This window comes from Balaenoptera acutorostrata, chromosome 6 (genome assembly GCF_949987535.1).
Source record: "Balaenoptera acutorostrata chromosome 6, mBalAcu1.1, whole genome shotgun sequence".
Taxonomy (NCBI): Eukaryota; Metazoa; Chordata; class Mammalia; order Artiodactyla; family Balaenopteridae; genus Balaenoptera; species Balaenoptera acutorostrata.
The window spans coordinates 89155896-89180441 of NC_080069.1; the positions used below are offsets into that span (position 1 = coordinate 89155896).

Sequence of the window (24546 nt, forward strand, 5' to 3'; positions counted from 1 at the left end):
ATTGAATGAGGAGAGGTTAGGATCATGGCCAACACTTTGGAAGCAACAAGAAGAAAGGGCCACAAACTTCAGGAAAATATAGATCAATAGAGCCTTATAAAAGTATGTGGAAAGGTATTTGTGCCTGAGTTCTCAGTTTGCTCTGATGATGATATTTAAGTTAGTTTGATTCTCTCTTCATAATACATTTTCCCATACTTAGGTGGCTTTGCAAAGGTCAAACTTGCCTTCCATATCCTCACTGGAGAAATGGTAGCTATAAAAATCATGGATAAAAATGCACTAGGGGTAAGTTTAACATTACTTAAAAAATATTTATAGATCAGTTTTGTGAATTAAAACTTGAATTTGCTCTAATGTTCTAGTTACTGCTCTTTTATTAGAATAACATTTCCATAGCCAGTTATGTATAAATCTATGGTTTTAAAAAGTAATCTGGGGACTTCCCTGGTGGCGCAGTGGTTAAGAATCTTCCTGCCAGTGCAGGGGACACAGGTTCAATCCCTGGTCTGGGAAGATCCCACATGCCGCCGGAGCAGCTAAGCCTGTGCGCCACAACTACTGAGTCTGTGCTCTAGAGCCCCCGAGCCACAACTACTGAAGCCCACGTGCCTAGAGCCCGTGCTCCTCAACTAGAGAAGCCACTGCAATGAGAAGCCTGCGCACTCCAACAAAGAGTAGCCCCTGCTCGCTGCAGCTAGAGGAAGCCTGTGCGTAGCAATGAAGACCCAATGCAGCCCCCCAAAAAATTAAATAAATTAATTAATTAAAAAAAAAAGTAATCTGGGGAAGGGGTTACTTTGTTCTTAATTTTAATACAGGGCAATGGCACATATTTGAAGTCGACAGAGTCCATTTTCCTGTAGTTGTTTCATAGTCTTGTAGGTGTTTCTGGGTATTGATATCTCCCTTCTTTATCTTCTCATGATACCCTTACTAAATGTTGATCTACTTTATAGTATAGATCGATCTTATGTCCCAGAATTTTATTCAAAGAATAAATTTTATTCAAAATTTATTCTAACTTTTATTAGAAATTATGAAATCCTTTTCTTAATCAGCCTTTTTTTCCTCTACATGAATGCTTCTAGGATTGAGTTGCTCATTACCTTATAAAGCAGCCCATTTAATTTGTGATCTTGGCTATAATGTGCATAAAGTTTTCTGTTTTTCTATTAAGGGAAGATCTGTCTCTTTTGATGGTCTTTTGGGCATTATATACCCTTCCCAGTGTTTGAAGTCATCCTGAGTGGTCTTTTTTTTTCTAATTCTTTCTACCATCCCTTGTATGGTTTGGTTTCTATGCTTTGTTCTGGTCTCTTTCTGCTGAGAATTCACTAGTCTCTTAGTATGTATCTGTGATTGTTTCTTTTTTTGGGAGATAAATTAAAAAAATTTTTTTTTAATCTTTTTTTTTGTCCTCTGACCAAAAACTCTGAGTGTTAAAAAAAGTTTTTTATTCTTTGCGATTGAGTTAGCATTATAATTATTATTAGTATACAGTTGAGTAAAACAGCACAGGCATTCTATGTGTTGATAATTATCAAACATAAAAATCAGTTTACTGAAAATGCATCTTTATATTAGACACGTTGGACTTTTTTTGGGGTCTCTCTTGTTGTTAGGACGAGGCAGAGTTTAATATCAATTGTTACTTTATTTTTAAGGATGGAAATGCTGATTAACATACATAAATTAGTCAAAGAGAATATGTTTTGTTATAATAATGTCACTCAATTCTTTGAACTCCTTCTGAAATATATGCCAAAATCACACAATGATCTATATCAGCAATTATTTTTAATAACCTATCAACTGACAATTCAGGCTTTCCTTCAATATTTTTGTTTTCAGTGCTCAATACTATATTTATTAAACTAATAAAAAGGTATTAAAAAACATTTTTCTTGAGCATTTAAACATTGGTTACAAAACTGATTAATTCCCTAAAGCAATTTCAACTTCAGTTATAACTTTAGTATGACTTATTTACTTGGACACAGCAAACACTTAAATAGCAGACAAAATGTGAACTGTTATTACAAAATGCATTACCACATCAGTACTCAAAACTTATTCTAAAGCATCAATATGATGATATTAATTCATTATTTCTAAACTTGTTTTTGTATTTTTTATTGTTACTATGCTTATTTTAGTTACTTCCTAGGACTTTAAAAATATTTTGATTACTTTCAGGGTTTTAGTCATCAGACTCCCACATTCCCCAAAAAAGAAGAAAAAAAGATTATCATATCAAAATAGTCAAAGTTACAATTGATTCTTGGTTAAGAACTAATATCTGGTTGCATGGCCCTAGATAATTGGATATTAAACCATAGATCATTAGATCAAGTCCCTTTTTTTTTTTTTTTTTTTTTTAGCTACTTTATTTATTTATTTATTTATTTATTTTGGCTGTGTTGGGTCTTCGGTTCGTGCGAGGGCTTTCTCTGGTTACGGCAAGTGGGGGCCACTCTTCATCGCGGTGCGGGGACCGCTCTTCATCGCGGTGCGCGGGCCTTTCACTATCGCGGCCCCTCCCGTTGCGGGGCACAGGCTCCAGACGTGCAGGCTCAGCAGTTGTGGCTCACGGGCCCAGCTGCTCCGTGGCATGTGGGATCTTCCCAGACCAGGGCTCGAACCCGTGTCCCCTGCATTAGCAGGCAGATTCTCAACCACTGCGCCACCAGGGAAGCCCCAAGTCCCTTTTTATAATAAAATTTTACTTGTTTACTTCATGGATATCTGGATTTCTATCTTTAATATGGACTTTGAAAGTTTTTCAACTTGGTTTACCCTCCTCCCCAACCAACTTCTTATTTTGAAAAATTTCAAGCTCCTTGAAAAGTTGGAAGATTGAGACAGTGAATACCTTTTATCTACATTCACCAATTTTTAGCTCAGCATGCTTCTTAATGGACATTGCTGAGACCCAAGTGGTAGCCAAGGCATGTACACTGAGTAGTGTTTCTGTCATTTTCCTTGTTTGGAATGCTAACCTTCTAAAGGGAGTCTGAGATTATTTTAATTTTTCTTGATGTTGTACTATTGTCCCACATTGAACTTGTCTTTCATAAAACCCTCAAGACCTTTTTAAAATGTACACCCAAATAAGTTTTGTTTTATATTTCTATATTGTTGAACAAATTGTTTTGAGGCTGTTGATTGCTTTTGCTACTTAGTTTTAAAGTTGGTGATATTGATGCTTGGAACACTTCCCAAATAGGTTTATTGCTCATTTAATGAAATGTTTTGTCACAGAGTGATTTGCCCCGGGTCAAAACAGAAATTGATGCCTTGAAGAACCTGAGACATCAGCATATATGTCAACTCTACCATGTGATAGAGACAGCCAACAAAATATTCATGGTTCTCGAGGTCAGTAGTATGTTCCAGAGACCTAAAGTTATTTGGTCATGGTCTTAGTCTGTTTGGGCTGCTATAACAAGATATCACAGACTGGGAAGCTTCTGAACAACAGAAATTCATTTCTCACAATTCTGGAGGCTGGGAATTCCAAGATCAAGGCACCATCATGGTCGGGTGAGGGCCCTCCTCTTGGTTCATAACTGGTACCTTATTTCTGTGTCCTTATATGATAGAAAGGGCTTGAGATCTCTCGAGCTTCTTTTAGAAGAGCACTAATTTCATTCATGAGGGCTCTGCCCTCATGTCCTAAGCACCTCCCAAAAGCCCCACTTTCTAATGCCACCATCTTTGGGGGTTAGGATTTCAACACATGAAATTTTGGAGGGACACAAACATTCAGACCATTCTCACTCATTTTATCAATAGTTATGGGAAAAGTACATTTCACCTGAAAGATTAAATGTTAAGTGGCTTACCTGTTTGAGTTCTGTAACAATTTAGATCAAGTAGGCATATATAATAAATTGGAGATACATTGTGAATGTATCCTTTCTGATACCTTCCTAATGGGATGGTGTACTTTAGTGGACAGAATATGTTAGAATTTGTTTCTAGAGGGAAGGATTCATTTCAGTTTTATATGATGTATTAGCCTAGGGCTGCCACAAATGTGGTTTAAAACAAGAACTTACTGTCTCATAGTTCTGGAGGTTAGAAGTCTGAAGTCAAGGTGTGTACATGGTTGCTTCCTTCTGAATCCTCTGTTCTATGCCTCTTTCCTAGTTTCAGATGGTTGCTGGCAATCCTTGGCATTCCTTGGCTTATAGATGCACCATCTCTGCCTCTGTCTTCAAATGGTGTTGTCTTACCTGTGTGTCTGTGTCTGTGTCCAAATTTATCTCTTCATACAAGGACACAAACAATTAGATTAGGTTCCACCCTAATCCAGCATGACCTCATTTTGACTTGATTACATCTATAAAGACCTTATTGACATATAAGGTCACATTCACTGGTACTGGGTGTTAGGGCTTGAACATATCTTTTTGGAGGGACACAGTTCAACCCACAGCCTATAGGTAGACTTTAATGTATGTGTTATTTGAACCAAACTCTTTTCAAGTTTTAACCTGCCCCTTTTGGCTTGAAATGTAAAGTCTTTAGAACATGTATCATTCATCTCATTTCATTTTCCTTAGTCTCAGCCAAATAATTTGTAACTGCACATCATTTTGATAGATTAGCTCTGTTTTAAAAGCACATTTTAAAATTCATAATGCTGAAAGTTTCGGACATAGGACCATTTTCTCTTTATTACACTGTAGATCCACCCACATGGTTTACAGTGGTGAATTTAAAGCCTTTTTAAAAGTTAATCCTTTTGTCCAAATTAAATACTTAAAAAAACCCAAAATCCATGAACCTGGGACAAAATTTAAAGGATACAAGAGAGGGGACTTCCCTGGTGGTTCAGTGGTGGAGAGTCCACCTTCCAATGCAGGGGATGTGGGTTCAATCCCTGGTCGGGCAACTAAGATCCCACATGCCGTAGGGCAACTAAGCCTGCATGCCACAACTACTTAGCCCACGTGCCTCAACTAGAGAGCCTGCGTGCCGCAAACTACAGAGCCCCTGTGCTCTGGAGCCTGTGCTCCACAACTAGAGAGAGAAAACCCGCACGCCACAACTAGAGAGAGGCCTGCGCTGCAATGAAAGATCCCACATGCCTCGAGGAAGATCCTGCGTGCCGCAACTAAGACACAGCCAAAAAAAAAAAAAAAAAAAAAAAAAGAAAGAAAATAAATTTAAAAAATTCATATTAAAAAAAAAAAGATATGAGAGAGTATATATTGAAAAGTAAAATTCTCTCTCCCCTCTATCCCAGTCATCCTGTTTCCTTTCCCTTATGTCAATCACTTACTTTTTTGGTTTCCTATGTATTTTCCATGTACATAGAAATACCTATGTATATTTTATATATATATATATATGTGTGTGTGTGTGCGTTTTCACATATATTTACATGTATGTGTAGCTTACTGGTTTCTGTCACACAAATGGTCACATACTATAATATTATTCTGTACCTTTTTTTCCCCCCTATTTAACATTTTAGCTTGGAGACCATCTATGCATATACATAGAGATTTTCGGTGTTTTTGTTTTACTCTATTTTGTATTTCTTTATTTGAAAATACAAAGTAGGCTGTTTTCTTTATGTAAATCTTATTGGATAGCATTTAAAAAATTGACTATTTAGGTATAATTTATATACAAGAAAATGAACACATTAGGTACATAGTTTTTGAAAAAGGTACACACCCATGTATTTCCCACCCCACTCAGGGTATAAAACATTTCCACTACACTAGAAAGTTTTCTCCTGACCCTTGAAGTTAATCCCTGTTACCCCACCCTCCCAGTGCCCTTCTCAACAACCACTGACCTGATTTTTATCACCAGAGATTAGTTTTACCTATTCTAGAGCTTGATAAAAATAGAATCATACATTGTGTACTCATGTATTTGGCTTCTTTTATTCAGCATAATGCTTTTTGCAAGTCTATATCAGTATATTCTCTTTTACACCTTGCTTTTTTCACTTAATATTGGAGATTGTTTCATATCAGCTTATAAAGAGTTTCCTCTTTTTTTTTTTTTTCCTTCTTTTTATGGCTGCATGGAATGCCATTTTATGTAGTGTGAGTACATTTGGGTTGTTTCCAGTCTTTTGCTGTTACAAGCAATGCTGCTGCAGTGAATGATCTTAAAAGTGCATTGTTTTTTGATGTGAGAGTGTATCTATAGGAACAGTTCCTAAATGTGAACCTATGAGGTCATAGGCTATCTCCATCTGTAATTTTAATTGATATTGCTAAAATGAAATGAAATCTTAAATGGAAACCCCCATTTACAGAATAGTGGAGCTGCTCTGGTGAAGAAGGGATGGAAAGCCTAGATAGAGCTTTGTGCTCTGGTACCCATTCTCTCGTAGCCTCTGAGGAACTTGTGTATAATTAGGTTCATTCTGATACAGACTGAAAATCACTGATCTTCAGGATGGAGAAGCAATAATTGCTGCTGGGTTTTTGTTTCAAGTAACTACACTAAATGTGAGTGCATTAAGATTAGAATGGGTTTTAATACTTTGCTATAAAAATATAAAAACCCTGAATGAACTTAAAGTCACAGCGGTAGTTGGTTCTACTTCTACTTACTGGTAATAAAACTGCTCGAGACCAAGAGCTGTTGTTCTCTTTCTTGGAATACTGAGAGCGTATTTTTGAATGTGCCTTACTTAGTTTGTTCCCTTGCTTGTAAATTGAATTAATAATATCTCTGAGTTAGGTATAATTTTTTATTTTAAATTCCTCTGAAGCGATTTCTGTAAGTAGTAACAATATTTATGTGACTATTGCTCTTGAAGTATTGCCCTGGAGGAGAGCTGTTTGACTACATAATTTCCCAGGATCGCCTGTCGGAGGAGGAGACCCGAGTTGTCTTCCGTCAGATAGTGTCTGCAGTTGCTTACGTGCACAGCCAAGGCTTTGCTCACAGGGACCTCAAACCAGTAAGTGACTGCTTCACAGATGGTCACCTGAGAGTTCAACATCATTTACCTGTCATTACTAGGTTTCCAAATGTTCTTTCTGTTTAGAATTTGTCTGGGTTTTGCTTTTTGTTGTTGTTTTTGTTCTATTCCTAATGTATCACTTCTTTTTCCTCCTTGACTTTTGACTCCTGGTAGGCTCTTCAGGTTGGACTTATTATTGGCATTCTTTTTCTCTGTCAATTATGTGTGACATTATAAATATCTTTGTAGTCAGCTGCAGAATATGAACCTCAGGGTTTTATTTCTAGGAAAGAAGAGTTTTAGTATTTTCTTTGAGAATATTGTCATTGAGTAATTTCCTCTCAATACTCTCTTCCTGACACCATCTTCCTTTAATTTTAATTCCATTATGCTTCAGAAAGGAACAGTTCAGTGGAATGGACAGACTCAACTTTTCAAGGACAGAATAAAAATTTGATACTCTTAAGTCTGTAGGCCCTGACTGATATGCATGATGGTGAACATGGATTTTAATGTTATTTGGTACTAGGGTTAGGGACCTAGAATTGGTCTAACAAGATATGGCAGTTTCTATCCTTTTCCCTCTGTTTATATCCAACCCTTTGATTTGAGTTCACTCTTTTTGTTCAAACTTGCTTTTGGCACACATTCTGCTTGCTTGTAGTTGAACCTCAGAGCACCAAAGAGAAAATGGTTTATGCTAATGTGTCTTGAGGGGAAGCAGGATAGTTATCAACATTCATCTTCTCTTCCCTTATGTTCGTCTTGTCATTTCATTCTTTTTTAATGATTTTCATTCTTGTACCCACGCTCTTTAATATATACAACCTTAAAGTGATTTTAGAAATAGCTAGAGGTGGGATGTGATATAAGGAAGACAGTATATAGTTATGAAAATATCTTTGTTTTTTCAGGAAAATTTGTTGTTTGATGAAGATCATAAATTAAAGCTGATCGACTTTGGTCTCTGTGCAAAACCCAAGGTAAGTGCAGAGATAAAAATGCATTTATTTCCTTTGTCAGTGTACCTCTTAGTATGTTATCTTACACTGACTTCCACTTAGTCTTTATTGAACCTGGTTGCATCCATTGAGAAGAATGTTAAACTTCATGGTTTTTATAAGTTCTCTAGATGATTTTAATACATAGCCAAGGTTGAAATCCACTGCTGTAGGTCTAGGGTTGGTCCTGCTGAAGACCCCATGGGTATGCTGTGAGAGAATTTACAGCACCTAGGTGACAGGAGGCCATCACAGTGTGAATGCAGAATTGACCATGTTCTTGCAGTTAGAGTGTGTTGCCACTAGATGATGCCTTTTTTCATTTAGATATGAGTTTTGGGAATTTAATGCAAATCTGTTCTTTATTGTCCAAATGGTTATATAACTAACAGTTAGTTACATTTTGAGAGACAATCCCCTTTCCTTCTAAAAGAAGAAGGAAAAAGTCCATATGCACTTTAAAATTTATACCGTCATATATTTCTTTAATTTGCACTCCATAGTTAGGTACTGGTGTTCTCCAGCATACCTTCTCTTTGAGGTGACTTTGAACTTCCTCCTGTGTGGCTGCTGTAGGAAGCTTCCTCCCGAGTTCTCTAATGATGGTACTCACAGTCCCTACAATGAGCTGTCTACCCTCATTAAGGGTGTTGAAATTTCAGACCTGTCTCAGCCCTTTGGAGTCCCATGATTATTTCCTGCCCCAATCAGAATTAGCTGCATGCAAAGGGAAGCAGATTTTGCCCGTTTGGCTGAATGTCTGATTCTTTCTGATTTTCCTCTCCTTCCCTTGGCTCTTCAGAGATTGTCAGTTGAGTCTTGTGTCTGGGAACCAAGTGCTAGAAGGCATTTTTTTTGATCAGCAGGCAATAAAGATAAAGCATACTTTGAGCAGATAAGCTGGTTTAAGTCATGTTCATCAAGGAGGCAGTGGAGAGTGTGTGTGACAGACTCCCTTAGCCTTTATTTATGGCTGCCACAGATTCAACCCACACAGACACCATCTCAAAAAGCAGGGATTGGCTGGGAGAGGGTGGCCTCAGCTTTCCTAAGCTGAGGAGCTTACTTCTGGGTGTGTTGTAGCAGTTGTAAATGAAATCTCACAATTTCACAAGTCATCTGCCATTTGTAGAACTCTGTATAACTGTTGGGCAATGGTATCATTTTCATTATGTCTCCATATTTCTGTGGGAGACCAGAGGAGGCTGAGCAGATTCCTCATTTGAGCAGTCTGGAAGCTCAGGTCGTGATTTGTGTTACAACCGAGTTTAGAAAGCAGACTCCCAAGGCACTATTCTGTGTAGCATTTGCTCTCTTCCCTCTAGGGGAAAAGAAACTCTTCTGTATTTATAAAGATTTGATATTGGAGATAGGGTCCTGTAGAGAAATAACCCTTTTTCCTTGAGTACTTGGGAGTGGGAAGACATGGGTGCTTGGATGTATGCTAAGCTGATTATTATGCAAATGGATACCTAGGGAAGTACAAACCTGACTTGACTGAGCTAAGGGGAGAAGGATTTTTTTTGTGTCGGGTTGTCGTGGTATTGGAAATCAGAGAAGAGGAAGCCACACGTGCATGCATGCACGTAGGCAGAGTATTGAGTTAGCAGCAGAAGTCTTTTATTATTTGGGGTAATTCTTCACTTAGCATCTCTCTGCTTGTGCTGAAGAATATTTATCAGGGTTTTAATTTTCTTAAGGGCTGTAGTTAATAAGTGTTTCATTTTTATCTTATTGGCAGGGTAACAAGGATTATCACCTGCAGACATGCTGTGGGAGTCTTGCTTATGCAGCACCTGAGTTAATACAAGGCAAATCGTATCTGGGATCAGAGGTAATTATTCACTGATTAATTCAATATATAACCAATATATGTTTATTGGTGACCAGTAGTGAGTCAGGCACTGTATGTTGAGGGTGTAATGAGGTAAGAAATAAACTTGTTAATCAAAGAGCTGTCTATTCAGAGAGTGAGATATGTAAAGTAATAAGTGAAATGAACAACTTGCAATAAATATAATAATACACAGTATACTTATGAAACAAGGATATATTTCTGATGTCCTTGTTGTGGTTGCTTTTGTGTTTAACTGTGCCATAGTTTTAGACTGATTAGTCCAGCCAGGTAGAACACGAGGCCAGGATTATAGGCACAGTTTTCAGAGATGCTGGTTAGCACAGAGAAAACCTGTACTTTGTTCACAGCCAACTATTCAAGGCCAGCAGTCCCGTGTAAGAGGCCCAGGCTCAGAAGGCCTGGGCATTGCCTGCTTAACCATTGGCTACCACAAGCTAGTCAGCCCCTTCCACTCTCTGGAGTACTGGTTTTGCTGATATTAGTATCATAAAATGAAAAAGGTTTAGTTGTCAAAAGGCCTGGAAATGCTGGGTTGAACAGTTTTCTTTAGTTAAGGACATCTCCAAATCTTAATATGTTCCTGTACAGTGTCCTTTGAGAGTAGAACATCACAGACAGCAGCTGGTCTCAATTTTATGCACCTACAGAATCCACTTTTTACATGGAGCATCTTTTGGAACTGGTGTTATGTGGGAGAAACTTTGAGATATGCCGGTTTACTTAATTTGTAACATGAGAAGATGGGGACTAACTTGTTTTTGGTGACCTTTTATTTGGATATAATCTCAAACTTACAGAATAGTCGCAAATGTGGAATGAGGAACTTCTGTATATATTTAGCCAAATTCATAATTGTTTACATTTTTCCCTATTTGTTTTATCATTCTCTATGTTTATATGTATGTGTATTATTTTTTGAACCAACTGAGAGTAAGTTGGAGACATCATACCCCTTTATCATTAAATACCATGTATATATTTCCTAAAGGAAGGACTCTCTCTTTTATAACCACACTTTAGTTATTGAAATCAGAGAATTTAACATTGATACAATTTATTAAATATTTATTTATTTATTTATTTGGCTGCATTGGGTCTTGGTTGCAGTGTGTGGGCTCTTCGTTGCAGCACGTGGGCTCCAGGGTGTGCGGGTTCAGTAGTTGTGGCGCACGGACTCTAGAGCGCTTGGGCTTAGTTGCTCCGTGGCATGTGGGATCTTAGTTCCCCGACCAAGGATCGAACCTGCGTCCCCTGCATTGGAAGGCGGATTCTTAACCACTGGACCACCAGGGAAGTCCCTGATACAATTATTTAATCCACAATTCATATTCAGATGGTGTTAATTGTAAGGTCCTTTATAGCTATATTTTCCCTCCAGTCCAGGATTCCATTCAGGATCATGCATCGCATTGTTGTGTTTCTTTGGTCTTCTTTAATCCGAAAGAGTTCCTTAGGCCTTCTTTATCTTCATGACCTTGAAATCTTTGAGGAAGCCAGTTATTTTGTAAAATGTCCCTCAATTTGAATTTTTTTAAAGAGTCAATTTTATTTATTTACTTATTTTTGGTTGAGTTGGGTCTTTGTTGCTTCGAGCAGGCCTTCTCTAGTTGCGTTGAGTGGGGGCCACTCTTCGTTGCAGTGCACAGGCTTCTCATTGTGGTGGCTTCTCTTGTCACGGAGCACGGGCTCTAGCGCACTGGCTTCAGTAGTTGTGGCACACGGGCTCAGTAGTTGTGGCTCACGGGCTCTAGAGCGCAGGCTCAGTAGTTGTGGCTCACGGGCTTAGTTGCTCCGCGGCACGTGGGATCTACCCAGACCAGGGCTCGAACATGTGTCCCCTGCATTGGCACGTGGATTCTTAACCACTGTGCCACCAGGGAAGCCACCTTTTACTTTCTATCTCTATGAGTTTGACTATTCTAGGTACCTTGTATAGTGGAATCATACAATATTTTTTTGTGTGTGTGACTGCTTTATTTCACATAGTGTAATATCTTCAAACTTCATCCATGTTGTGTAGCATGTATCAGAATTTCGTTCCTTTTTAAGCTTGAATAACATACCATTGCATGTATATATCACATTTTATTTTTCCATTCATCCCTAGGTAGACACTGGGATTGCTTCCACCTTTTGGTTACTGTGAATAATGCTGATAGAAACAAATATGTCTTTGAGACCTTGCTTTCAATTCTTTTGGATATACACCCAAATGTGGAATTGCTAGATCATATGGTAATTCTATTTTTAATTTTTTGAGGAACTGCCATACTATTTTCTGTAGTGGCAGCAACATTTTACATTCCCGTAACAGTGGATAAGGGTTCCACATGATAGATCCTTTTTGTAATTTTCATTTAAGCACCACAAAAATCCTTTGGAGCGAATACTGTTACTCTGTTTCATAAGATAAAGAAGATAAAGAAATTGAGGCTCAGAAATTAAGTGCCTTTGCAGGGTCACAGCTGGCAACTGGGGGTCAAGATTTGAACTGAGTGAGGCTTTACTGCACACCTCTACTCTTTCCACTGTTCCATTCTGTCTCGCAGAAGGAGTGGTAATCATATGCCTGATGCTCACAAGATTCCTAGAGGTCTGGTGATGAGGCCCTGCTGGTTTGAATGCATCAAGATTTTCCTATAGGATCTTGTTTTCTTATTCATTTTAGTTCAACTTTCCATCCTTCTAGGACAGTTTCTTAAGGACAGTGTACCAAGGAATTGTCTGGGGGCACTTGTTAAAATATGCAGAGGTCAGGGCTGTTCACGTTTAGAGATTTTGGTTTTGTTTTCTAAGGTGAGGCTTTAGCAATCTTCATTCTAAAAAAAGTACTTTAGGGCTTCCCTGGTGGCGCAGTGGTAGAGAATCTGCCTGCCAATGCAGGGAACACGGGTTTGAGCCTTGGTCTGGGAAGATCCCACATGCCGTGGAGCAACTAAGCCCGTGAGCCACAATTGCTGAGCCTGCGCGTCTGGAGCCTGTGCTCCGCAACAGGAGAGGCCGTGATAGTGAGAGGCCCGCGCACCACGATGAAGAGTGGCCCCCACTTGCCGCAACTAGAGAAAGCCCTCGCACAGAAACGAAGACCCAAACACAGCCATAAATAAATAAATAAATAAATAAATAATTAAAAAAAAGTGCTTTAGGTTATTCTGTTGCTCATGGTCCAGATCATGCTTTAAGGAATGTTCTATGGTAAACATCTCTAATTCATTTTGTAATTTCTCAGAAGAAGTGGTTTCAAACCCCTCTTCCCCCCAGTTATTTTTTTCTTATTTGGCAGTTGGTAGCTTATAGATTTACTTGCATTTGCTTTGGTTTATGGTTTTAGTTGATTCATTTATTCTCATATCCATTTCAAAACAGTGAAGTGAAGGTGCTTTGATGCGGTAGCTGAAGAATACCTTTACTGCTTTTTTTTCTCTCTAGTAGGCTTTTGTAGATTTCTATGGGGATGTTACTACTATTTTCTTCATCTTTTCCTTTAACCTCAGACGTAATCTCTCTTTTGACCTCTTCTTATGGCATTTGATGAGGCCATGTTAGCCCACTCTTCCCTGTGTAGTCTCTTTACCTTGACTATAACACCCTGGTCAGGAGTGCCATGCCATCAAGACTCAATTTATAGATGAAGCATTTGATATCTTTCAGGCATAAATGGTTAATTTCTGACCTCCTGCAACTTGGAAGAAAAATCTGGTGTTTGCTTGAAAGTAAATTGTTCACTCAGGGCTTCCTAGTTGAGTCCTAATAATTTGATGCGATTTGGTAGGCAGGACTAGGTGTGAGATTTGTGTTATTTAGTATAGGTACTACCTAGATGTGTGATGATGCTGAAGTTATTTTAACTCTGTTTCTCCCCTCTGTCCTTTCCCCCCACTTTTTTTTTTCTTTAAACATGCTACATGCTGCCCTTTTACCTCTTAAAATTTTCCTAAGGCTCAAATGAGGGTGGGAACTGTGACTTCTCAGTCATCAGTGGCATGGATATCTTACATAAAGGCTAAGCTCCTTTCTGGGACTTCTTTTTCTTGCCCCCTCCCCTCCCCTCATTTTAAAAAAAATTTTTATTGGAGTATAGTTGCTTTACAATGTCGTGTTAGTTTCTACTGTATCCTTTCTGGGATTTTGAGATTTGTAGGGCTATTTGTGCTGGCAGGCTAATTTCTATTCTCGATCCTTGAAAAGTCAATTGTTGAACTTTATTAAGGTGTCTCTACTTAGAGAGGACTTTACATTATAGCTTATTTACATTTGCAGATTATCAGCAGTAAATTTTAAGACTTGTTTTGACATCCTCATGCATGTTTACATAATCCTCATATGTAATAAACCCTCAGTAGCACTATAGTTTTGTCTTTCAGAATCAGAGACCTAGGGACTTCCCTGGTTGTCCAATGGGTAAGACTATGCACTCCCAATGCAGGGAGCCCAGGTTCGATCCCTGGTCGGCGAACTAGATCCCGCATGCATGCTGCAACTAAAAAAAAAAAGAAAAGAAAAGATCCCCCATGCCACAACAAAGATCCTGCATTCTGCAACTAAGACCCATTGCAGCCTAAATAAATAAAAAAAAGAGTCAGAGACTTAGCCTTATCTTCTTCCTTATCATGCCCAATCCAGCCCAGCCAACTAGAAGTGATTTTCTATTAAGCATTAGAGGGGAGTGCACTGAACTGGTCACTCTGAACTGAACTGGTCACTGGTCAAGAGACCTATCTGGGTGGCCTGCCATTGACTGGGTGACTTTGGACAAGCCTTCCTTTCTGGGCTTCAGACTGTACAAGGAGCAGGTTGAATTGGATGATCTCTGAGCTCTTTTCCAGCTCTGTGAAGATTCTATGTAGTGCCATTTTGAAATACGTTCTAATTTTTTTTTAATTATTATTTTTTTCTCCTTCTCAGGCAGATGTTTGGAGCATGGGCATACTCTTATATGTACTTATGTGTGGCTTTCTACCATTTGATGATGATAATGTCATGGCTTTGTACAAGAAGATTATGGTGAGTATTACAAGGCACAGAATTTCATTGTAGAAGTTTTCTATATTGCAAACTATATGCTTGTATTTATAAAAGTACAAGAATAGGCAGAAGTAATGTATGCTGCTAGAAGTCAGGATAGTGGTTACTCTTTGGAGGTGGTTAGTGACTGAAAGAGAGACATGGTGGGGCTTCTGTTTGGTTTTTGATCTGGATGATGGTTATACTTGTATTCAGTTTTTGAAAACTTATCAAAGTATACCTTATGATAGGTGTACTTTTCTATATGAACATTATACTTCAGTAAGAAGCTTAACAAAACAAAAACAAATGGGAAAGTAAACATGTAAGCTGATTTTTCTGGTAAGAGTTTTTGTTTTGTATCCTGAAATGATGCCTTAGTAAGTTGCTGTGTTAAATCACATTTTTCTTTAGAGTTATGTTAAAATAAGAGAAACTGTTTCTTTTTGAAGGTAAAATTTGGCTTTAAGGTATAATAAAACCACAGTTAAGAGTACTGTAAGCTTTGTTAAAATCATATATATCAGAGATAGAAAGTAGATTTGTGGTTATGGGGCTGGCGGGGGAGGGGTGGAGTGGCAGTGGGGAGTGACTGCTAATGGGTGCAGGGTTTCTTTTTGGGTTGATGAAAACATTCTGGAATTAGATAGTGATAATAATTACACAACTTTGTGAATATACTAAGAACCACTGGACTGTACACTTTAAAAGGGTGAATTTTATGTTCTATAAACTATATTCAATTAAAAAAATCATATATAGGAAGGAAAATAGTAAAATTATTTTTAAAGAGTTAATATTCAAAGCAAGCTAACAAAAGAAGACATGTAAAGAGGAAGAGTACCATATTGTGTCCATAGCAAACCAAAGTCAGACCAGCAGAGCAACTTCTCTGAATGAGGCTTGAATTCCGTTCTGTTTAACAGATATTTCCTAAAGGTCTTCTTTGTATGAGATACTGAAAGATGTGAACAAAGATCTATGAAACTTAATCATTGTCTGCCAGATTTCTTGTTGGAGACAGATACAAGGCTATCTAAAAAGGGGAAAGGGTGAGGGGTGCCGTTTTATAATAGAGGTTAAATGAAGTTAATACAGGAGTGGGTGTGGGATTTAGGAGAACATCTTATAGTAAGTGAGGTTTGAGGTGGGCTTTAAAAGAAGGTTAGAAGCACTTCAGAAAGGGTTGTGGGGGAGAGCATGCCTGGTAGACAGTATCAGCCAAGGGGTAAGATGGGAGAAGCATGGGAAGAAATGGTCAGAAGTTTTATGTGGCTGGACCATTAGATCTCTAACACCCTTTAGGTAGGGAGACTACCTAAATCAGCTCTCATTTCTGGAAGGTAGCACACAGAATTGAAAGTGGTAGAACCAGTTGGCTCTTTGCCTACCCTACTGAACAACCAAGTCTGAGGGCACTGAGTTCAACCTGCAGTTATTTTATTTATTTGACTTAATAGTTTTTCCTGTATCCCACCCTGGAAAAAGCTTTAAAATCAGTGCCAAAACTGCAAGAGTGGTTTTGGGAAGTGATGGAATTGCAGTAGTTCCAATTTCTTGAAGGCTGAGGAGCTTTGATTCTGCAGGATCAAAGAGAAGTCATGTTACCAGTAGCTGTTGCCACTGTTTTGGGGAACCGTGAGTGCTTGTGCTTCTCCTTGGGGAGGGGAGATGGATGGGGCAGTGGGCTGGAGGCCAACCTCCTGGAGCCTGCTGGGGTAGCCAAGACAGCCCGTATTTCCTCCCATCTCTTCTCACAAAGCCTCCCCTAAACTTTGCAGGGTAGCAGTTGTTGCCTTGGCTCTGCTTCCTGCTTGTGACAGCAGTTCTTGACCTCACAGAGCCACATTCCCCGTGTCAACAACAGGATACAGGGAGGGTAGTGTTAGGATTGCTTTGTAGTTTCAACTTTAGGTAACAGATGTGGAGTGGGAAGGAGGCTTGGTCTTTGGGCAGCTCAGTAACAATTTTCCAGTTACACTTTCAAAAAACATTAGGTTGACCTCTTGAGTTGTTCCCTCTTTTTGCTACTCTTTCTATAAAGTAGAGCTCTGTTTTTTGTTCTGAAAATAACTTCAGTATTACAAGCTACTAGTATGTTTTACCATATTCTTTTTTTGCTGGGGGTACTCCATGCCAGAGAATAAACTGACAGACAAGGTTCTCCAAAGATGAAGTAGAATTGGATCTGTTTGGTGTTATAGTATGAAATCTTATACCTTCTAGAATTCTAGAAACACAGTGTGGGGACACATGATCATAGAATTTCCCTGTTGGAAAGGATCTTACCAGTCATGTTTTCTCCTCTCTGCTTCTTGTTTCATATTTAAATCCTCACTAAAACATCTCTTGTCCTGGCTATGTCCAGGTAATCTCTCTCAGGGCGGGGGAAGCCTTAGCTGATGGACTTAGAGTAGTGGTTCACAACCCTGGAAGCATACCAGCATCTCTTGGGGTGCTTTAAAAAATACAGGGTCCAGGGCTTTCCTGGTGGCGCAGTTGTTAAGAATCCGCCTGCCAATGCAGGGGACAAGGGTTCAAGCCCTGGTCTGGGAAGTTCCCACATGCCGCGGAGCAACGAAGCCTGTGCGCCACAACTACTGAGCCTGCACTCTAGAGCCCGCGAGCCACAGCTGCGGACACCCACATGCCTAGGGGCCATGCTCCGCAACAAGAGAAGCCACTGCAGTGAGACGCCCACACACCGCAACGAAGAGTAGCCCCCACTCGCCACAACTAGAGAAAACACGCACGCAGCAAGGAAGACCCAACGCAGCCAAAAATAAATAAATAAAATTAAAAAAAAAAATTAGGGTCCAACTCCTGGAGCAGTTAAATCAGAATCTCATTGATATTTTTAAAATCTAGGATCTCTACTTTCTACCTGTGGACTTTGGCAAATTACATAGCCTCTCTGTGTGTCAGCTTCTTCATCTGTAAAATGGATGATAGTAGTCATAACATAGCGTTGTTAGGATTAAATGAGTTAGTTCATTTATCGTAGTGCTCAATAAATGTTAGCTATTATTATTATTATTATTATTTTAATTATTATTTATTTATTTATTTATTTTTTGGCTGTGTTGGGTCTTCGTTTCTGTGCGAGGGCTTCCTCTAGTTGCGGCAAGCGGGGGCCACTCTTCATCGCAGTGCGCGGCCCTCTCACTATCGCGGCCTCTCGTTGCGGAGCACAGGCTCCAGACGCGCAGGCTCAGCAACTGTGGCTCACGGGCCCAGCCGCTCCGCGGCATGTGGGATCTTCCCAGACCAGGGCTCGAACCCGTGTCCCCTGCATTAGCAGGCAGATTCTCAACCACTGCACCACCTGGGAAGCCCAATGACCAGAACTTTAGAAAGCTGACCCCGACGTGATATTATTATTATTATTATTATTATTATTTTTTTAAATTCACGTTCTTTCATTTATTTATTTATGACTGTGTTGAGTCTTCGTTTCTGTGCGAGGGCTTTCTCTAGTTGCGGCAAGTGGGGACCACTCTTCATCACGGTGCGCGGGCCTCTCACCATCGCGGCCTCTCTTTTTGCGGAGCACAGGCTCCAGACGCGCAGGGTCAGTAATTGTGGCTCACGGGCCCAGTTGCTCCGTGGCATGTGGGATCTTCCCAGACCAGGGCTCAAACCCGTGTCCCCTGCATTGGCAGGCAGATTCTCAACCACTGCGCCACCAGGGAAGCCCCGTGATATTATTTTTAATGAAAGGCCCAACAATCTTTTTTTAAAAAAAGTTTATTTATTTATTTATTTAGCTGCGCTGGGTCTTAGCTGCGGCACGCAGGATCTTCGTTGCCGCGTGCGAGATCTTCTTTGCAGCATGCGGGATCTTCTTTGCGGCATGCAGGATCTTTAGTTGCAGCATGTGGGCTCTTTTAGTTGCGGCATGCGGGATCTAGTTCCCTGACCAGGGATCGGACCCGGGCCCACTGCATTGGGAGGGTGGAGTCTTAACCACTGGAGCACCCGGGAAGTCCTAGCTATTATTATTGACATATGTTTCTAAATTTGGTTTGCCAGTATTTTGTTCAGGACTTAAAATTTGTTCAGAGATTAATATGTAGTTTTCCTTTCTAGAACTATTTTGTTTGTTTTTGGTTTCAAGATTCTACTAGCCACATAAAGTTGATTGGGAGTATTCTCCCTTTTACTGTTTCTTTTCTTGTGTGTGTGCGTGGGGGCAGTATAAGGTTGGAATTTTTGGGTGTTATGGAATGTGCTTGGAAGTCCATCTCCACCAGTGACTTCTTTATGGGAAGATTTAAAAATAGTAAGTCAGGTCACATCCCTTTATTGGAAGCTCTCCAGTGGCTTCTTTCCCGTTTCACTCAAGTACTACAAGCCAGAGTTCACCCTGTGGGCTGTAGGTGTTATCCTAGGTGAACTGGCCTCCCATTATCTCAGTGCCCTCATTGCTTACTCATCTTAGGGTGAAATTCTTAAATCTTAAGTCTTAAGTTCAGTCTAGTTACTGAACACCTAATCTGTGCTAGGCACTTTTCTAGATGCTTGGGATATATCAGTGAATAAAACAGATGGAAGGTCCCTGCCCTCATGGAGTTTATATTGTAGTGGTAGGGAAAAAATAGTGGTGGTGGTAGAAAAAGATAATAAGCATAATAAATAAATTATATTAAAAGATGATACTTGCTTTAGAAAAAAGAAAAAATTGAGCAGGGTAAAGAGGAATCAGAACAGATGGGGAGGGGTGTGGAGGGAAGAGAAGGGCTGGTTGCATTATTAAATATTAAATAAGGTGGTCAGAGGTGAGATTTGAGCAAGACTTGAAGGAAGTGAGAGTGTTAGTCAAGAGGCTATCAAGGGAGAGAATGTTTCAGTCAGAGGAAGCAGAGCAAAGGCTAGGAGGTAGACGCATGCCTGGTGTAGTCAAGGGAGGGCAGAGGGCTAGTGCCACTGGAGTGGAGTAAATGAGAGCCGCAGGAAATGAAGTCTCAGGGGACAGGAGCTCCAACTGCCTTGGGCTCTGTAGCCATCATAAGGATTTTGGCTTTTTCTCCAAGTGAAATGGGGAGCCACTAGAGGGTTTTTTTTTTTTTATAAGTTTATTTATTTAATTTATTTATTTTTGGCTGCATTGGGTCTTTGTTGCTGTGCGCGGGCTTTCTCTGATTGCGGCGAGCGGGGGCTCCTCTTCATTGCAGTGCACGGGCTTCTCATTGCAGTCGCTTCTCTTGCTGTGGAGCACGGGCTCTAGGTGCACAGGCTTCAGTAGTTGTGGCACCCGGGCTCCGTAGTTGTGGTTCACAGGCTCTAGAGCGCAGGCTCAGTAGTTGTGGCACATGGGCTTAGTTGCTCTGTGGCATGTGGGATCTTCCCAGACCAGGACTCCAACCCATGTCCCCTGCATTGGCAGGTGGATTCTTAACCACTGCGCCACCAGGGAAGCCCCCACTAGAGGGTTTTGAGCAGAAGAGAGACATGGTCTGGTTTAGATTTTATCAGGACCACAGTGGCTACTGTGTGGAAATAGGCTACAAGGAGCCAAGAGGAGAACCATGGAGACTGGAGAGGAGGATATTGTATATTGTAGTAATTTGCAGATAAGAGATGGTGGTCATCGAGGTAGTGAGAAGTGGTTGGATTCTGGGTATCTTTTTTTTTTTTGGCTGTGCTATGTTTAAGATTTTTTTTTGGCTATGCAGGAGTTGTTTTATTTTTGTTTGGTCAGATTTATCAGTCTTTCACTGTCATATTTGGAAAGGCTTTCCTACATAGATTATTTTAAAATTCCCATGTTTCCTTCTAGCATTTTTATTTTTATTTTTTTTACGTTTAAATATTTGATTCACTTGGAATTTGCTTTGCTGTTGTTTCTTGCCTTTAAACATCACTAAAAAAATTGTAGAGATTTGTTTTCATATTCTGGATCCTTGTTTTTAAAAATCTTGTAATTGTGATGACAGTGTAGCCATATGTACTTGGATTTGAGGTTCATTGTTAGCAATAATGTGCATAAGTGTATTTCAAATAGTCTTGATAATTTCAGGTTTTAAGACCACTTGTTAGATCTGATTAGGTCTTTTTTTAACCTTGTGTTTCTGCTGATGGCCTCACACTAAGAGTAAACGTGTCAGCTCTGTTATTGTTGTTTGCTTGTGCTTGTAGCAAACAAACAACCTTTAATCTGTGGTTTAAAAGATTCTTTGCAAGAATCTTTTAAAACCAGTTGGCAATTTTGTGAAGATTTAGTTTAGTTAAACCAGATACTATGATCTGTAAATCCATTTAACTGGGCACAGTAGTTCACAATAGGCACAGAGTGGTGCAAGGTAGAGCCACTGTCACCTGTCATGTGTCACTGTCACAGTCAAGGAAGAATGACTTCATTCTGTAGTTTATGTAGGGACTAGTGAGGGTGCCATTGCCAATCCATATACTAAATTTTAATAAAGCTTAATTTTTGTCTTATTTTTTAGATAGAAATGAATATAAATGAAAGTCTTAATATATTCTTTCCATGCCCTAGTGTGTCTTCTTACATGCCTTTGAAGACCACCAATCAAGAATGAGTGGTCAACTCTACATATTCTTTAGATGGTCTCTCAATTAATATAACCCCTCTCAGCCAAGTTATTGAATATCAGTAAATTAGGGATTATTCTCCCTGGAAATTTATTGAAATTATGGCTGAGTTGAATAAGAGCAAAAGCAAATGTCAGTATAACTGGTGCAGGAATTGACATCCTTCCATGAACATTGAGTCTTCCAAGGATACTTGATTTCTTGGTGATGAGTATTTGGGAATTGCAGTATAACATTATGCCGTAAAGGATGACTGTAATAGGGAGTTCCCTGGTGGTCAGGGAACTGGGAGCTGAGATCTCATAAGCTGTAAGGATGACTATAATAATTTTATCCAAGAAAGATTTTGAATACTTGCCTTGATCATGCAAAAGTCTCAATAAAGATGTCTGACTTTGAGCAGTCTACCTTCCATATACCCTGTGGATATATACCTAGTAAAACAAAATGAGGTATGGATTTACTAACTATAAACTTTGATTGTAGAATAATTATATCTCCTTTATAACAATGATTATACAGGGCTATAATTCTTTTTTTTTTTTTGTCCTAGAATAAACTTTACTTGATCATTCTTTTGATTGCAAGGTCCTATTTCTCATACATATTTTAACATTTTTTTTTTCCACACACACACACACACACACACTGTATTTTATTTTTACAAGAGATAAATAGACTGACACCAAGCATTGTACATGGATGACCACAACAAAAGCAACAATGATTGCAATTACCAAACATGAAACACACTCATACTATGTCATAATATTGACATTCAGTCCAGTAATCCTCCACTGTAACAGCTCCTTTACTTTGCAGTGAAAATTGATTTGTATATTCTTTGCCTCTGAGTCCTTCTGGGATTTTTTTTTTTTTAATTCAGACAGAAAGTCACAAAAATTATACTCATCCTCATCAGTTCACTCAGTCCCATGTAATTAATTTTTTTTTTCATCTTGATCTTTTGTTAGCACTTTTATGAGTTCATCAGTTTTTCATTAGAGTTCTGAAAATGCTTATTCATTCAGTTCAGCAGTACAGTCAGTTACCAGAAACCTGTACTTGTCAGAGTCTTTTCCATGAATTTATTGAAGATGAAACCCTTTTATAGGAACATATTTGCAAAAGCATCAGAGTACACCCAGAACTGTCTGTAAATGACAAAAGACTTAAAAATGACCACAGTTAAAGATTTGATGAAAGTTCATAATAATGCAGTTGACAAGAAAATTAGTTATTTCTGAGATATACATTTTAAAGTAATAACTAGGATTATTACTTATAACATTATACCAGAACATATAAGATTTTTAGAAATTTCATGTAATGTCTGAAACATTTATATTAACATATTTCCATACATATTTCCATACAAATACAAGATTTTTAGAAATTTCATGTAATGTCTGAAACATTTATATTAACATATTTCCATACATATAACCCAATGAAAGTTTAGTATTAGTTGTTTTGTTTGTTTGTTTTTTTATACTGCATGTTCTTATTAGGCATCAATTTTATACACATCAGTGTATACATGTCAATCCCAATCGCCCAATTCAGCACACCACCATCCCCACCCCACCGCAGTTTTCCCCCCTTGGTGTCCATATGTCCATTCTCTACATCTGTGTCTCAACTTCTGCCCTGCAAACTGGCTCATCTGTACCATTTTTCTAGGTTCCACATACATGCGTTAATATACGATATTTGTTTTTCTCTTTCTGACTTACTTCACTCTGTATGACAGTCTCTAGATCCATCCACGTCTGAACAAATGACTCAATTTCGTTCCCTTTTATGGCTGAGTAATATTCCATTGTATATATGTACCACAACTTCTTTATCCATTCGTCTGTTGATGGACATTTAGGTTGCTTCCATGACCTGGCTATTGTAAATAGTGCTGCAATGAACATTCGGGTGCATGTGTCTTTTTGAATTACGGTTTTCTCTGGGTATATGCCCAGTAGTGGGATTGCTGGGTCATATGGTAATTCTATTTTTAGTTTTTTAAGGAACCTCCATATTGTTCTCCATAGTGGCTGTATCAATTTACATTCCCACCAACAGTGCAAGAGGGTTCCCTTTTCTCCACACCCTCTCCAGCATTTGTTGTTTGTAGATTTTCTGATGATGCCCATTCTAACAGGAGTGAGGTGATATCTCATTGTAGTTTTGATTTGCATTTCTCTAATAATTAGTGATGTTGAGCATCTTTTCATGTGCTTCGTGGCCGTCTGTATGTCTTCTTTGGAGAAATGTCTATTTAGGTCTTCTGCCCATTTTTGGATTGGGGTGTTTGTTTCTTTAATATTGAGCTGAATGAGCTGTTTATATATTTTGGAGATTAATCCTTTGTCCGTTGATTCATTTGCAAATATTTTCTCCCATTCTGAGGGTTGTCTTTTCGTCTTGTTTATGGTTTCCTTTGCTGTGCAAAAGCTTTGAAGTTTCATTAGGTCCCACTTGTTTATTTTTGTTTTTATTTTCATTACTCTAGGAGGTGGATCAAAAAAGATCTTGCTGTGATTTATGTCAAAGAGTCTTCTTCCTATGTTTTCCTCTAAGAGTTTTATAGTGTCCAGTCTTATATTTAGGTCTCTAATCCATCTTGAGTTTATTTTTGTGTATGGTGTTAGGGAGTTTTCTAATTTCATTCTTTTACATGTAGCTGTCCAGTTTTCCCAGCACCACTTATTGAAGAGACTGTCTTTTCTCCATTGTATATCTTTGCCTCCTTTGTCATAGATTAGTTGACCATAGGTGCGTGGGTTAATCTCTGGGCTTTCTATCTTGTTCCATTGATCTATGTTTCTGTTTTTGTGCCAGTACCATATTGTCTTGATTACTGTAACTTTGTAGTATAGTCTGAAGTCAGGGAATCTGATTCCTCCAGCTCCGTTTTTTTCCCTCAAGACTGCTTTGGCTATTCGGTGTCTTTTGTGTCTCCATACAAATTTTAAGATGATTTGTTCTAGCTCCGTAAAAAATGCCATTGGTAATTTGATAGGGATTGCATTGAATCTGTAGATTGCTTTGGGTAGTATACTCATTTTCACAATGTTGATTCTTCCAATCCAAGAACATGGTATATCTCTCCATCTGTTGGTATCATCTTTAATTTCTTTCATCAGTGTCTTATAGTTTTCTGCATACAGGTCTTTTGTCTCCCTAGG

The 24546-nt window shown here is 38.9% G+C and overlaps 1 protein-coding gene across 6 annotated transcripts in view; it reads left to right on the top strand.

The window, feature by feature from the left end:
• MELK (maternal embryonic leucine zipper kinase) overlaps window positions 1-24546 on the top strand; it is an 82607-nt gene that overhangs the window by 8621 nt on the left and 49440 nt on the right. For 4 of the 6 annotated variants that reach the window (XM_057547557.1, XM_007197002.2, XM_057547555.1 and 1 more), the window contains 5 exons: window positions 3265-3381; window positions 6800-6943; window positions 7861-7929; window positions 9689-9781; window positions 14711-14809. In XM_057547557.1, coding sequence (XP_057403540.1) covers window positions 3370-3381; window positions 6800-6943; window positions 7861-7929; window positions 9689-9781; window positions 14711-14809 — 417 coding nt within the window. In that variant the 5' untranslated portion in view covers window positions 3265-3369. Of the gene's footprint in view, window positions 1-202; window positions 289-3264; window positions 3382-6799; window positions 6944-7860; window positions 7930-9688; window positions 9782-14710; window positions 14810-24546 lie in introns of all 6 variants that reach the window. The other 2 variants (XM_007197008.3, XM_057547554.1) reach the window with 1 other exon arrangement.